This window comes from Suncus etruscus, chromosome 6 (assembly GCF_024139225.1).
Source record: "Suncus etruscus isolate mSunEtr1 chromosome 6, mSunEtr1.pri.cur, whole genome shotgun sequence".
Classification (NCBI taxonomy): Eukaryota; Metazoa; Chordata; class Mammalia; order Eulipotyphla; family Soricidae; genus Suncus; species Suncus etruscus.
In genome coordinates, this window is record NC_064853.1 from 35171036 (window position 1) to 35183743 (window position 12708).

Here is a 12708-nt window from a genome sequence, read left to right on the forward strand (position 1 = left end):
TACAGCAGGTAGGGCATTTGCCTTGCTTGCGGCTGACCTGAGTTTAGTCCCCAACATTCTATATGGTTCCCTAAGCCTGCCAGAAGCAATCCCTGGGTGCAGTCAGGAGTAACCCGTGAACACTAACAGGAGTGGCACAAAAAACAGATAACATGGTATGGGTGCAACATTGAAGGGAGAGGATCGTGCATCGAGCACTGAAGAAGGCATGGGCAGGCTGATGTGGTGGCAACAGAGTGGCCTGTGACAGCAGCGGGGCCATCAGCCGTGACATCAATGAGCAAGCAACACTGAATAGAAGCAGAGGGCAGCAGCAGAGGCATGTGGAAAGCTGTGTATAAAAGCCACAGGGGTAGCAGATGGTGTAACAGGAGTATCGGGAAGCATTTCAGGAGCCAAGTGATAGCAGTTTGCCTTGCATGCAGCCGACCTGGGACAGACCCAAATTCAATTCTCGGCATCCCATATGTTCCCCCTAGCCTGTCAAGAGTGATTTCTGAGTGTAGAGTCAGTGCCACCACGGTGTGGTGCAAACCAAAAAAAAAAAAACAAAGTCATTTCAATAACGAGTGGGTAGGGCCCTTGTCTTGCACGCAACAACCTGATTCAATCCCAGGTAACCTATAGGTCCCCCAAATTCCACCAGAAGTAAGTCCTCTGTGTGGCAAAGTGGCAAAAAGAAAAGAAAAGCAATCAAAGCCCAGTGAGATGGGTGCAAGGTTAAGGTGTGTGTGTGTTGGGGTCGGAGCTATAGCACAACAGGTCAGGCGTTTGCCTTGCATGCTATCAACACAGATTCAATCCCATATGGTTCTCTGAGCACCTCTAGCAATAATTCCTGAAAGCAGAGCCAAGAGTAAACCCTGAGCATTTAACAAATGTGCTCCCACCCCAAAATGCTAACATGTGTACCTTGCCTAGTTTGATCCCCATTGCCACAGAGCCCTGCCAGGAGTGATCCTGACCCTGAACAGTTGTGTGTTTGGCTCTAACTCTTCCTCAGCTCTCCCTTCCCTCAAGAAAGCATTTCAGGATCTGGGGAGATAGCTCAACAGGCTGAGTGAATGCTTGCACAGAGGAGCCCCAAGTTCAATCTCCAGCACCAGGAGTGGCCCCCAAGCACTACGCCATGAGCAGACCCTTGAGCACTGCCGGGTGTGGTGTAAACAAGAACAAAGAACGCGCCACACCTACTGCTCAGTTTGCAACAAACCTTCAACATGGTGAAAACCTTAGCCTGATCCTTGCCTTCCTGAAGTTTCCCTGACAAGCAGATGATCTTCGTATTTCAGCATACGGTAGTCATATAGGCTGATCCTACCTGGAAAGCACACTGAGATGTCCTGCTCTTTAGTTGCATGACCCAAGGCTTGTCCTCTGGGTATAAGCTTGTGATTTCACAGCACAGTTAGACCACATAGAGGGCATCTGACTAGCACCCGCCTCAGGAATTGGCTGCAGAGAAAGTACTGGACATGTCAAAGAGACCCAGGAGGGAGGTACAGACAGCTGCCCTTACACCAAAGGTCTTCCCATCCTCGTGTGGTTGGAGCCTTTGCTTTAAATTATGGGTCACACCTGGCACTGCTTATGGGCTATTCCTTCCTGGCTCTGTGCTCAGCAGTAACCCCTGGTGAACTTGGGGGTACTAGGCATGGAGCAAGGTATTCAAATCAGGCAAACATCTACCTCTTTGGCCCCATTGATCATTTCTTGGGGGGCCACACGTGGATGTATTCAGGGCTTACTCCTGGCTGTGCTGAGGAATTATTCCTGGAGGTGCTTGGGAGCCCATATGAGATGCCAGAGATCGAACTCAGTCTGCTACATTATAAAACAAATGCTCTATCTGCTGTGTTCTCTCTCTGTTCCCTCTTTATATATTAGTTTATAAAGAGTAAGCCCCCAAGCACTGCCAGATGTGATTCAACCCCCCCAAAAAACTGAACACCCCAAGAAATAGGAACTTCTGAGGAGGCTATAAGCCTTATTCTGGGTCACCCCAAGGCCCAGGGTGAGGGTTGCTCCCAGGCTTGGTCCCAGAGGCCACAGGTTAACCCTGAGTGGTGGTTGCCCTCTCTGACTCTCAGACCTTTCACGGAGGGGCTGCAGCCCTAGGTTAGAGAATGTCTGTGGCTCCACCACTGGGGAAGAGTGAGGGTGCTCAGGTTTGCAGCCCCTTGCCTCCTTTACTCCCTGTTGGGGGCACAGAGGCAGGGCAGAGAGAGAACCTCCAATTGAGGAAGTTGGGAGTTTCAGCCACTGTGGTCCCATCTCACCCCATCCTCCACCGAGCCCCGAAGCACAAACTGGTGTGGTCCCATAAAACAAAGGAATGGGAAGAGGGTTCCCCAGGGAATTCCCCTTTCCTCCAGGCTCCAGCCACAGTGGGGAGGAGGACTGCCCTGTACAGCAGTGGGGACACCAATCAAACTCTGAGCCCCCATGCTTGGAGGAGCTCAGGCTGTGACAAGGAGGCACATCTGTAGGTCCAAACCTGTGGTCTGGGGGCCGGAGCAGTAATTCAGAGGGTTAGGGGCTTGCCTTGCACTCAGCTGACCACAGTTTAATCCTCAGCATCCCATATGGTCCCCATAGCAAGGCCAGGAGTAACTCTTGAGTGTAGAGCCACGAGTAACCCCCGAGCACCGCCGGATGTGACCCCAAAAACCTCCTCCTACGCCCCCCCAAAAAAACTGGTGGTCTGACTTGGTGGTGACTGTGCCCAGTCTTGACCCGCAGTGGGCAGGCCCAGCTCCCTGTGCTGCCATACCAGGGGCCCACGCTGTGGGCGGGCACACAGGGCTGCCATTGTCCGGGCAGTGCCTGGCACCCTCGCGTTTGCATAGCCACGTGAAGAATGCCAGGGAGCAACTGGGGCCTTGTCCCTGCCATGGGGGCTGCGCAGTGGGGGAAGGACTCTCGGGTCGGGGTTGGGGGACCCTGCCCTCCCCCAGTGCAATCCAGGGAGGCGGTGGGCCGCTAGGGCGAGGGCCGCAGCGAGGCCATGGCAGTGGGAGACAGTGGTGACATTGCCTCCTCCAGGCCCCCCTCAGAGCCCTGGGGCACCGCTGGACGTGAGGGGATTGCTAATGAGCTGGAGGAGAGTTAAACATTCCCCTCTCCTGAGCCTGGCCGGGTGGGAGACGAGAGGGAGAGGGAGGGGGCCAGGCGGGAGAAGCTGGCAGCCTGAACCCCAGGAATGTCCCAGTTCCAGAAGGAGCCGCTAAGCCAGCCAGTAAGGGGATCAGCGGCGCCTTCCCAGGGCCCTGGGAGCCCAGTTAGTGCCAGCCCCCAGTCTGCATGTGAGCCCCTCGCTGGATGCCAGTCAAGATCTTGCCCTGCCACCCCTAGTCTGCTCCCAGGTTGAATCCCCTCCTGTTCTTCACACATGGGCTCCCGGCCCCAGCTTCATCTCTCCACACTCCTCCTGGGATAGTCTCTGCAGAGGGTCCCACTGAACACAGGAAACCTAGGTCAGAGCAGTATCACCAGCGTCAAGTCCACCGAACTTGAATTAGGTTTGAAAGGGTTTTCCCTGCACAGGAAAGGCTTGAGGCAAAACCACTGGCTCCTTTCTTCTCTCTCCTGCCCTCCCTTCGCTGGTTGGGGCACCCACCTGGGCATGGCCCCTCCCTCCACCCCCAGAAGGCTGGGCAAGAGCTTTGCTGGGACCCTGCCTTGGCTTAGCGACTCTCGTGGGCGGGCCCCTGGCTCTCCAGCCCCTGGGCCTCCCCCTGCATTCTAGAGCCCCAGCCACCGCCAGAGCTACTGGCCACCGCCTGTTCCTTTCGGCTCTGCCCCTCAATCTACCCCATCCTGCAGGGAGGCTCCTGTCTGTCACCTGGTCATGACCCCGGCCCCCACAGCCAACCTGGCTCAATCTTGAGCTCTAGGACACCCAGTCTCAGCCCTGGGCCATGGCCAACTCAGGCCTCCAGCTCTTGGGCTACTTCCTGGCCATGGGGGGCTGGGTGGGCATCATCGCCAGCACCGTGCTCCCACAGTGGAAGCAGTCTTCCTACGCGGGCGATGCCATCATCACAGCCGTGGGCCTCTATGAGGGACTATGGATGTCCTGCGCTTCCCAGAGCACTGGACAGGTGCAGTGCAAGCTCTATGACTCTCTGCTGGCCTTGGACGGTAGGATTCCCCTTTTGGTGGGGTGGCAGGGGCAAGGGGCAGCTGGGTGCCACATGCCAACCCACACTCGGGACATGCACACTCACAGTAAGTCCCAGCCAGTGCGTGTGGCCGGCCATGGTTGGTCCGGAGCCCAGCTCCACCATGTACCATTGAAGGAGTCATGACTGGGTCCTGTTGGTCTTGTGATGGGACAAGACTTGAGGGAGATGTGGGAGAAGAGAGCATGGCATGTTCTGAGGATTCTTCCTCAGCTTCTCCACACACAGACCCCAGACACACACACTCCACACACTCCACATGCAGGCACATGCAGGCACACACACTCCACATGCACAAGGGTACAAAGACATTTTCCATGAACATGCACACAGACATGTGTATGTATGTGATCATGTGCACAGATCTTGGGGCAGATCTGTGGGCAGATCTTGGGGCAGGCCTCTCTCCTTCCTTCCTTATAGTATAGGTGAAGAAATATCACTGCCTCTATCCTTTAATCTGCTGGGGGGGGGGGGCAAGGGAGAGGCCATTCCCTGGTGTCTTGGCAGGTAGCTGGTCTCCCTCAGGGATGCCAGATTCCCTAGCCACCTAGACTGAGCCAGAACTGGATCTGCCCTCAGCAATTTAGCAGGAATGGGCAACTGGGGGTCCGGAGGATTGAGTTTTTCCCCATATATATGCACACACACACACACACACACACACACACACACACACAGACACACACACACACACACCACTTTGTCCAGCCCCTCCCATCCTGGGTTCTCCCTCCTTGTCCCTGCCCTCTGCCCCACAGGCCACATCCAGTCTGCGCGTGCACTGATGGTGATGGCCGTGCTCCTGGGCTTCGTGGCTATGGTGCTCAGTGTCGTGGGCATGAAGTGCACGCGAGTAGGTGACAGCAACCCCGTCGCCAAGGGCCGTGTGGCTGTCTCTGGGGGCGTACTCTTCCTGCTGGCAGGTGAGCGCTGGCCTCCTTCTCTCCCTTCCCAATCGCATGAGTGGCACGGAGCCTCTCACTGAGCCTCCTGGGTGGCCCCATCTTCAGGTCTCTGCACACTGACGGCTGTCTCGTGGTACGCAACTCTGGTGACCCAGGAGTTCTTCAATCCCAGCACCCCCGTCAATGCCCGGTGAGTCCAGGGTAGCCAGCCTTGACTTCATCTTCTGGGTCACTTGCCTTGCCCAAGGCGGTACTTGGAGGGCTGCAGGAGGGCCAGGGTGCTGTGATCGAGGAGGCCCTTCAAAACCTAGAGCTAACTCCTGTGCCTGACCCTACATCTAGCTTACCTCCTAGGGCAGAGAGTTCTCCTCAGTTGTGAGTGCAGTCCAATGGGGAGGGGTAAGGCCAGGAAGAATCGCTCAGGTCAAGGGGTGTGCATGAAGGGTGTGTGCAGAAAAATTTGGACTATTTAATGGTTGGACCTGTAAGGCTGAGGATGTGGGAGTCACCAAGAGAGATCTGCAGTGGCACCTCTCGGTTCTGCCAGGACCAGAGAATGGGAACGTTAACTCCAGACATCCAACACTCTCAGGTGGAGAGAGGATGAGAAGAGCCTGGGGTGGTCAAGAGGGATTCCCAGAGGGGCTAGAGGGATAATACAGTGGTTAAGGCACACGGCTGATCTGGGTTCAATCCCCAGCATCCCATATGATCCCCTGAGCATTGCTAGGAATGACTCCTGGAGTGTAGACCACTGAGTATCACTGGTGTGGCTCCCCTCATAAAAAGAGGAGCTCCCTGAGTTAGTGGCATGGGACAGGGAGGCCTGTCCCCTGCACCAGCAGCTACAACCTTAGAGCTCCGCCAGCCAGGGCAGCATTCTTGGGAATACCAGTTGGTCCTCAGCTTCATCTGTAGGTCACCATCAGCTGGGAGGGGGTTCGTGCTGGGCCTGGGAGCCCCCTCTGTTCCCCTCTTCTGGCTGCATAGAGAGTTAGAGGGTCTAGCAAAGAGGGGCAGGAGAACTTCCCTAAGAGGCTTCTAAACTGAATCTGGGTGCAGTAGAGCATGGGAGGAGCGGGGAGGGGGTAGAGAGGCTAGGCTGGCACAGAGAGTGTGGGCACTGGGCAAAGGGAGGGATTTGTGGGCAGACTAGCTGTTGGCATCAGGGTTGGGGATTTTGGGAACTGCCTAAGCCCCTCACACTAACCAGGGCCACAACCAGCAGACCACCTGGAGGGGTGTGGGAAGAAGGTTGACCTTTCACTCCACCACCAACTGGAGAGATGAGGAAGCCAATGAAGGTCCAGCTTTGCCTCCAGTTCCCTCCCAGTGCTTCTGGGGCCCATGGGGTAGGGCCACACCAGTGACATTCTCTGTTTCCCTGCAGATATGAGTTTGGCCCTGCCCTATTCGTGGGCTGGGCCTCCGCAGGCCTGGCTATGCTGGGTGGATCCTTCCTCTGCTGTTCGTGCCCACCGCCTGAGAGAGCCAGCAGTGTCCCACAGCCCTACCGGCCGGGGCCCTCAACCACTGCCCGAGAGTACGTCTGAGCCCAGCTGCCCTGGCCACCGCTCCCCGGCACGCTGCTGTCCTGGCAGCCCCCTGGGCAGGGCCAAGAGGGAACTGTGTCCCAAGGACAGCCTATGCTCTGAGCCAGAGGTTCTCACTCACCCTCTGTTCTGAGACCCAGATCCAGAGGTGGGAGCAGGCCAGCAGCCTGGGCTGCCAGCCACTGCCCATTCATTGAATGAATCTGTGCCAGCCCAGGGACACAGCTGGGTCTTCCCGCCCAGTGCTCAGGGGGGCTGAGCCCTTCACCCCATGGACAGTGGCTGGCGGTCTCCTCACAATAGCGGCATGCTCAAGGCAACGCCTGGATGTCCAGTTCTCACACCGCACAGCAGCAAATGGGATCAGAAACACCGGGAAGCTGGGGCCTGCTTCCTCTGAGCGCGGAGGCTCCCTGAGATAGTCAGGACCCTCCTGCCACCCCACCTGTCCTCGGGGGATGCCCCAGACAGGGCTGCTGTGTGGTCCTGACTGAACCCAGCTGGCCAAGTTCTGTGTCTGGCCCCAAGGCCCCCCAAACCCCTGCTCCTCATGTACAGCTGCTCAAACCACTAACCAGCTCTCTTTCTTTTGACTTTCAGACCAGTTGTTAAATTGTCTGCCTCGGCCAAGGGCCCCTTGGGGATATAATGCCCAGGTCCCCCACCTGGCTGTCCCCTGCTACACCTAGGCAGAGTGCGTGGCATTGATTTGCAAAGAGAAGTGATCGTCCAGCCCCAGGAGACTGTCATTGTCCCCGAGTGACTTGTGGGGAGGGTCCTGCTCAGAAAGAGCAGAGCTGGTTTCTGGGGTCTGTGAGCAGAAAGGTGGGGAGACCAAAGATCAGGTTGGGCTACACAGACTCAGGACTGAGCAGCAAAAACAGCCCCTGCCCAAAAGTGCCCAGAGCCTGCATTCCTTGCTGCCCTCTGCATTGGGAGGGGGGTCACACCCACCCCGGGACAGTCCCCCTAGTTGGAGTTGAGGGAAGGGACATTCTAGGCGCTGAAGGAGTGAGGCAGGGACTGGGGGAAGGACATTAGGCCCTGTCAGGCATCTGGAATGTCCAACTGGAGCAAAGCGGACACCCCCAGCTTGGCCCCAACCCACTGCTGCCCTTTCCACACCCCATTCCTCCTCTCCAAGGTCCCGCGACATTCCTGCTCCAGAGCCAGAGAAGGAAAAGAGCAGCAGGGCTCAGAGGTGCGGTTTGTTGGGTCCCTGCAGTCCAGATACTGCACCCCTTCATCTTGAAAAGGTGGAAGTCTTGGAAATGCAGAGAAAGAGAGCTCAGGTCAGCTCCCAGCTTCTCTGGGCACCTCCTCACTCCTCTGTCATCCAATCCACCCCTGGCTGATTCCCAGCTCCCCACCACCACCTGTCTCAGGACCAGGAACCTCCAATGCAAACTCTGAGGAAGGTCCTCAAGATCACCAGCGAGTTAGGTGGAGGCAATGTGGCTTCTGTGGGACTCCCCCAGCCTGGCAGACACCACATCCCTGGGAAGTCATTTTCTGTGGCCTCCTGCCAGTCCTTGTGGCAGAGGGACTGGACACTCCTGAGACTACAGGAGTCCCCCTGGGATTTAAACTACAGTGGGGGTGCTCATTCTGGGTACAATGGGGACTCGGGACTGATCCTTACACTTACCCCAGAATTGACCTGGGGTCCAGGCATCTGAGTGGGCTCCCAGGCCGCTTCCAGGAGGTGGGCTGTCTGCACTGTGGGCCTCGCTTCTTCCTCTAAAGGGTTCTCCATGGGCCATAATGGCTACCTGCTGCCTCTCCTAGAGAACTGCTCTGTGAGACACCCCTTCTGTTCAATAAAGATCCTTTTTGCTGCAATGAAGTTGTAAAAGCCTTTAGTGACTCATGGCTCCCCACCTGGGGGCCTGTGTTGAGTGTCACAGAGGGTAAGGGTGGAGGGGTTGTTTGAGGAGAGAAGATGGGGCTCCTGTTCTGACACTGAACAGGGGTGGGAGGGAGGGTCTTTAGATTGGGTTCAAGTGGGCCTGGGCACAGCAGCAGGAAGGTCAGGCTGACCTTCATGAAGGGACCTGTCAGCCTGTGACTGGGCTGAGGGTGGAGAAGGCCATTCCTTGTCTAGACACACAGCCCAGGAATTGGGGAGAAGTCTGGGAGAATACAGGGGTATCTGGGCAAAATCCCCAGGTCTCAAGGCTGGCTCCTGCATATGCTCAGTCAGAGTGATAGTGAATGGAGCTCAGACTTACAGCTTGGGAGCAATGAGAATATCCATAGGGGTCAGCAGGGACTATAACATGCAAACTTTAGAAGTGTGGGGCTGCTCCAAAGGGAGGGTCTGGGGGCGGGGGCTGCGACCTTCGGGCCTTCTGGCTCGGGAAGGATCTCTTTCCTTCCTGGGAGCCGAGCTGGGAGGTCCTGCCAGCATGGCGTTTGGCAGCCCTCCGCCATGCCAAAGGCTGCTTTAACCAGGCCTAGGAAGGGGTGCGGGACATGGGTCATAATAGGTTCTGGCATTAGGACTTATCAGGGAAGTTTCCTTTTTAAACTTGTCCATTGTGAAACCGCGCGGGGGCACTAAGAAATATATGGATATTGTTGTGTTTCATCTGCTTGTCATCTGAACGCCGTCCAGGCGCTCGTTTTCTTCCTTTACTCCCTCACTCCCATCACTTGTTACCCCACATTTATCCATTTTCTGTACTAATGATTTTTGTTTTGGCCAAAGTGGATTACATATCTTTCACAGTAATTTTTGGGTGGAGTCTGAAGCTTCAGCAGTCAACGCATCACGGCAAGGTTCCATGCTGTAGGCTTTTTGGCCAAGATAAGTTGAGGATGCAGCCTCGGCAGCCCCCCACAGCTTTCTTTCTTCTTTCTCCCCTTCCCCAGGGTTATTCCTGGACACCTGCTCAGGGTCCCAGCAAGTGAGTTCCAGTGAGGTGCAATTTAAAAGAGACCCCAGGCTTCCTTGTTCCTGCAAGGGGCTGGGAGGGGACTGCTGAACTTTCAACTTCCAGCAATTAGGAAGCAGAAGCCTCTCGGGTAGTCGGAAGCTTCAGTAGGCAACAAGGGGAGGACATGGCTCCAAGCTCTTTTCGCTTGTCCAATCACAGACCAAAGTGGTATCTCGGAAACACCGCCCTCCCTCTTGACTATTTCTAAAACATGAAAGGGTCACATGTATCTCCTTTGTATATCTCAGATGTATTCCCTTAACATCTAGAACTCTTGTCGAATATTCTCATATAGTGACAATTTTGCCCACTGGATTTGTTATTTGATTGTTTGATTTCCCCCCTTTGAGATCTATTTTATAAGCAATACTGGTAGAAGAGTATCTCTGTATAGATTTCATGTTTGTACCAAGTTATGGGGAATGTTGGACTTTATTCGTCGGCCCCCAGATGCACCAACAATATCTTGTGGCATTGCTTCTCTTTTGCATAGGCACATTAAAATGGGAAAATAATACATATGCAAACAAGTTCTTATCTAGTAGAGATGGGAACACAAATTTGGTAATGTAATTAGGTCTTTTACCCTGAACATTGGCATAATGATTTGGCTCAGGCCTCAGAAGAATGAGCATCGCCCACACACACCTGAACAATGGATACCATCTATGGAAACAACCACAATTGTCTTTAACATTACCAGGATCCACGCCTCTACCAGGGAAGACTACCACTGCTTTCGCATTGACTTACTCCAAAGAGTGCTCCCAAAACCCAGAGACTCAGCTACAGTCACTTGCAGGGCAGATGACTCTGCATTGAATGGTATGCTGAAACTAGAGGATGCTCCACATCAGCCTGACATCGATGAAAGAAATGCACAGAATCCAGAGTCTTTAAATATAAGAATCTGATACCAACAATAGTTAAAGTGTGAAAAAGTTTCACCAGGACCTTGAGAATGACTGGAGTTGGACGGATTGGTATGCCTGGAACCCAGAGTCTGTCTTATGCCAATAAACTTCTAGGGTGAGGCCTTTTTGTAATCAGGTCAAGGAGTTTTTCTTCATTTTCCCATTTTTCTGGACCTATGCAAACAACGGCGATTGCCACTATCACACCTTTACTGTATTTTTTTACTCTTATCCTTTAAGGAAAAAAAAATACAACTTACTGAACTTAAAAACAAATAACTGTAGTAGAATGCCTGTCTCGAATACAGGCAGGGGATGGGAAGGGGGGAGGGGGTAATGTTACACTGGTGAAGGGGGATGTTCTGGTTATGACTGTAACCCAAATATGATCATGTTACTTAAATAAAAAATATATTAAAAAAAAAGACGTGTGGGGCTGGAGAGATAGTACAGTGGCTTAGGCATTTATTTGCCTTGCATGTGGCAGACTCAGGTTTGATTCCTGACATCCCATATGGTCCCCTGATCACAGAATAGGGAGTAAACCCTGAGCATTACCTGGTATGGTCCCCAAAACAAAACAAACAGATAAAAAAAAAACCTTAGATGTGTCTTTTTGAGTGTTCATGGAGGTCGGGTGAATAGGGTCAGGGCACACATACACAGCCAACTGGGCTGACAGTTCAATGCTTGGGCCAGTGATGCACTGCTGCTTGGGTCCATCTAGCAGTACTTAGGGCCTAATTCCTTGGTTTGTGCTCAGGGAACCTTGCAGTGCTGGGGAATCAAGCCACCAATTAGGTCAGTTGTCACAAAGATGAATCCTGGAGCTAAAGAGATAGTATAGCGTGTAAGGCAGGAGTCTCAAACTCATGGCCCACCGTACAACATTTTGTGGCCTGCGGCCGGCCTTCAAATATCGCAGTATTCGTGATTATTTGCTTACCGAATAATCGCAATAAAAATCGCATTAGTAAGAAAAAAATTGCATTAAACATTTGCATACCCCAAGCAGTTCCGTTCGGGGTATGCAAATATTTAATGCGATTTTTGCGATTTTTTCTTACTAATTCGATTTTTTATAATATTTTTATTTAAGCATCTTGATTACAAATATGATTGTGATTAGGTTTCAGTCATGTAAAGAACACCCCCCTTCACCAGTGCAACATTCCCATCACCAATGTCCCAAATCTCCCTCCATCCCACTCCACCCTCACTAATGCGATTTTTTATTGCGAATATTCAGTAAGTGAAATCCCTTATGTGGTCCTGCCTCACCCCAACTTTGCCTCCTGCGGCCCCCAGGTAAATTGAGTTTGAGACCCCTCATGTAAGGTGTGTTTGTCTTGCACACTGCTGACTTTAGTTTAATCCCCAGCACCACATATGTTCCTCTGAGTCAGACGAGGGGTGATCCCTGAGTACTGAGCTAGGAGTAAGCATGTCTAGCATGCAGTAGGCCCCAAATTCCATCCTAGCACTACTCTACATGGTTCCCATAGAAATACTTGATGTGACCCAATCCCTCCCAGTACTCCCCCCTTCAAAGATACACAAAAAACTTGGTTCTCAGGATGGGAGCCTGTTATAGATAGGGGCTGAGAAAGTCAATAAATATACTGCAGATAATGGGAAACAGGTTTTTCACCAACAGAAATAACTTACAAATATGGGAAAGAGAAAGACTGGAACAAATATGTGGTTTTCACTAGAATTGAAAGTATTTGGAGGGCCCGGAGAGATAGCACAGCGGCATTTGCCTTGCAAGCAGCTGATCCAGGACCTAAGGTAGTTGGTTCAAATCCCGGCATCCCATATGGTCCCCCGTGCCTGCCAGGAGCTATTTCTGAACAGAAGGCCAGGAGTAACCCCTGAGCATCCCAGGTGTGGCCCAAAAACCAAAAAAAAAAAAAAAAAAAAAAAAGAAAGTATTTGGATGAACTTGTAGATTTTAATGTGTTGGCAAATATCGAACTAGCTATAATTGTGTCTGCATGTGGGTGTATGCATAATATATACATCATACATACATACGTATATACATACATACATATATCTATGAATTTATTCCCTGGAGGTAACTAATGCTGTGATGCCCTAGTAGCAAGTTTTTTGCTTTTCTTTTTGTCTTGTTTTGCTTTGTTTGTTTGTGGGCCACATCTAGAAATGCATGAACTTACTCCTGGCTCAGTATAGTGCTCTCTACT

General features: G+C 52.8%; 1 protein-coding gene across 1 annotated transcript; it reads left to right on the top strand.

The window, feature by feature from the left end:
* Nucleotides 1-3611: 3611 nt before the first annotated feature.
* Nucleotides 3612-7561, top strand: CLDN19 (claudin 19). The gene is made up of 5 exons (XM_049775037.1): nt 3612-4143; nt 4946-5110; nt 5198-5282; nt 6483-6635; nt 7246-7561. Exons 1-5 carry the CDS (start codon nt 3921-3923, stop codon nt 7292-7294), a joined length of 675 nt encoding a protein of 224 aa, XP_049630994.1. The 5' UTR covers nt 3612-3920; the 3' UTR covers nt 7295-7561.
* The last annotated feature ends 5147 nt before the right edge of the window (nt 7562-12708 follow it).

Coding starts and splice junctions, on each gene's coding strand:
- CLDN19 (XM_049775037.1), top strand. CDS start 3,921: ATGGCCAACTCAGGCCTCCAGCTCTTGGGCTACTTCCTGGCCATGGGG. Junction 4,144..4,945: donor CTCTCTGCTGGCCTTGGACG/GTAGGATTCCCC, acceptor TCTGCCCCACAG/GCCACATCCAGTCTGCGCGT. Junction 6,636..7,245: donor CCCTCAACCACTGCCCGAGA/GTACGTCTGAGC, acceptor TTTGACTTTCAG/ACCAGTTGTTAAATTGTCTG.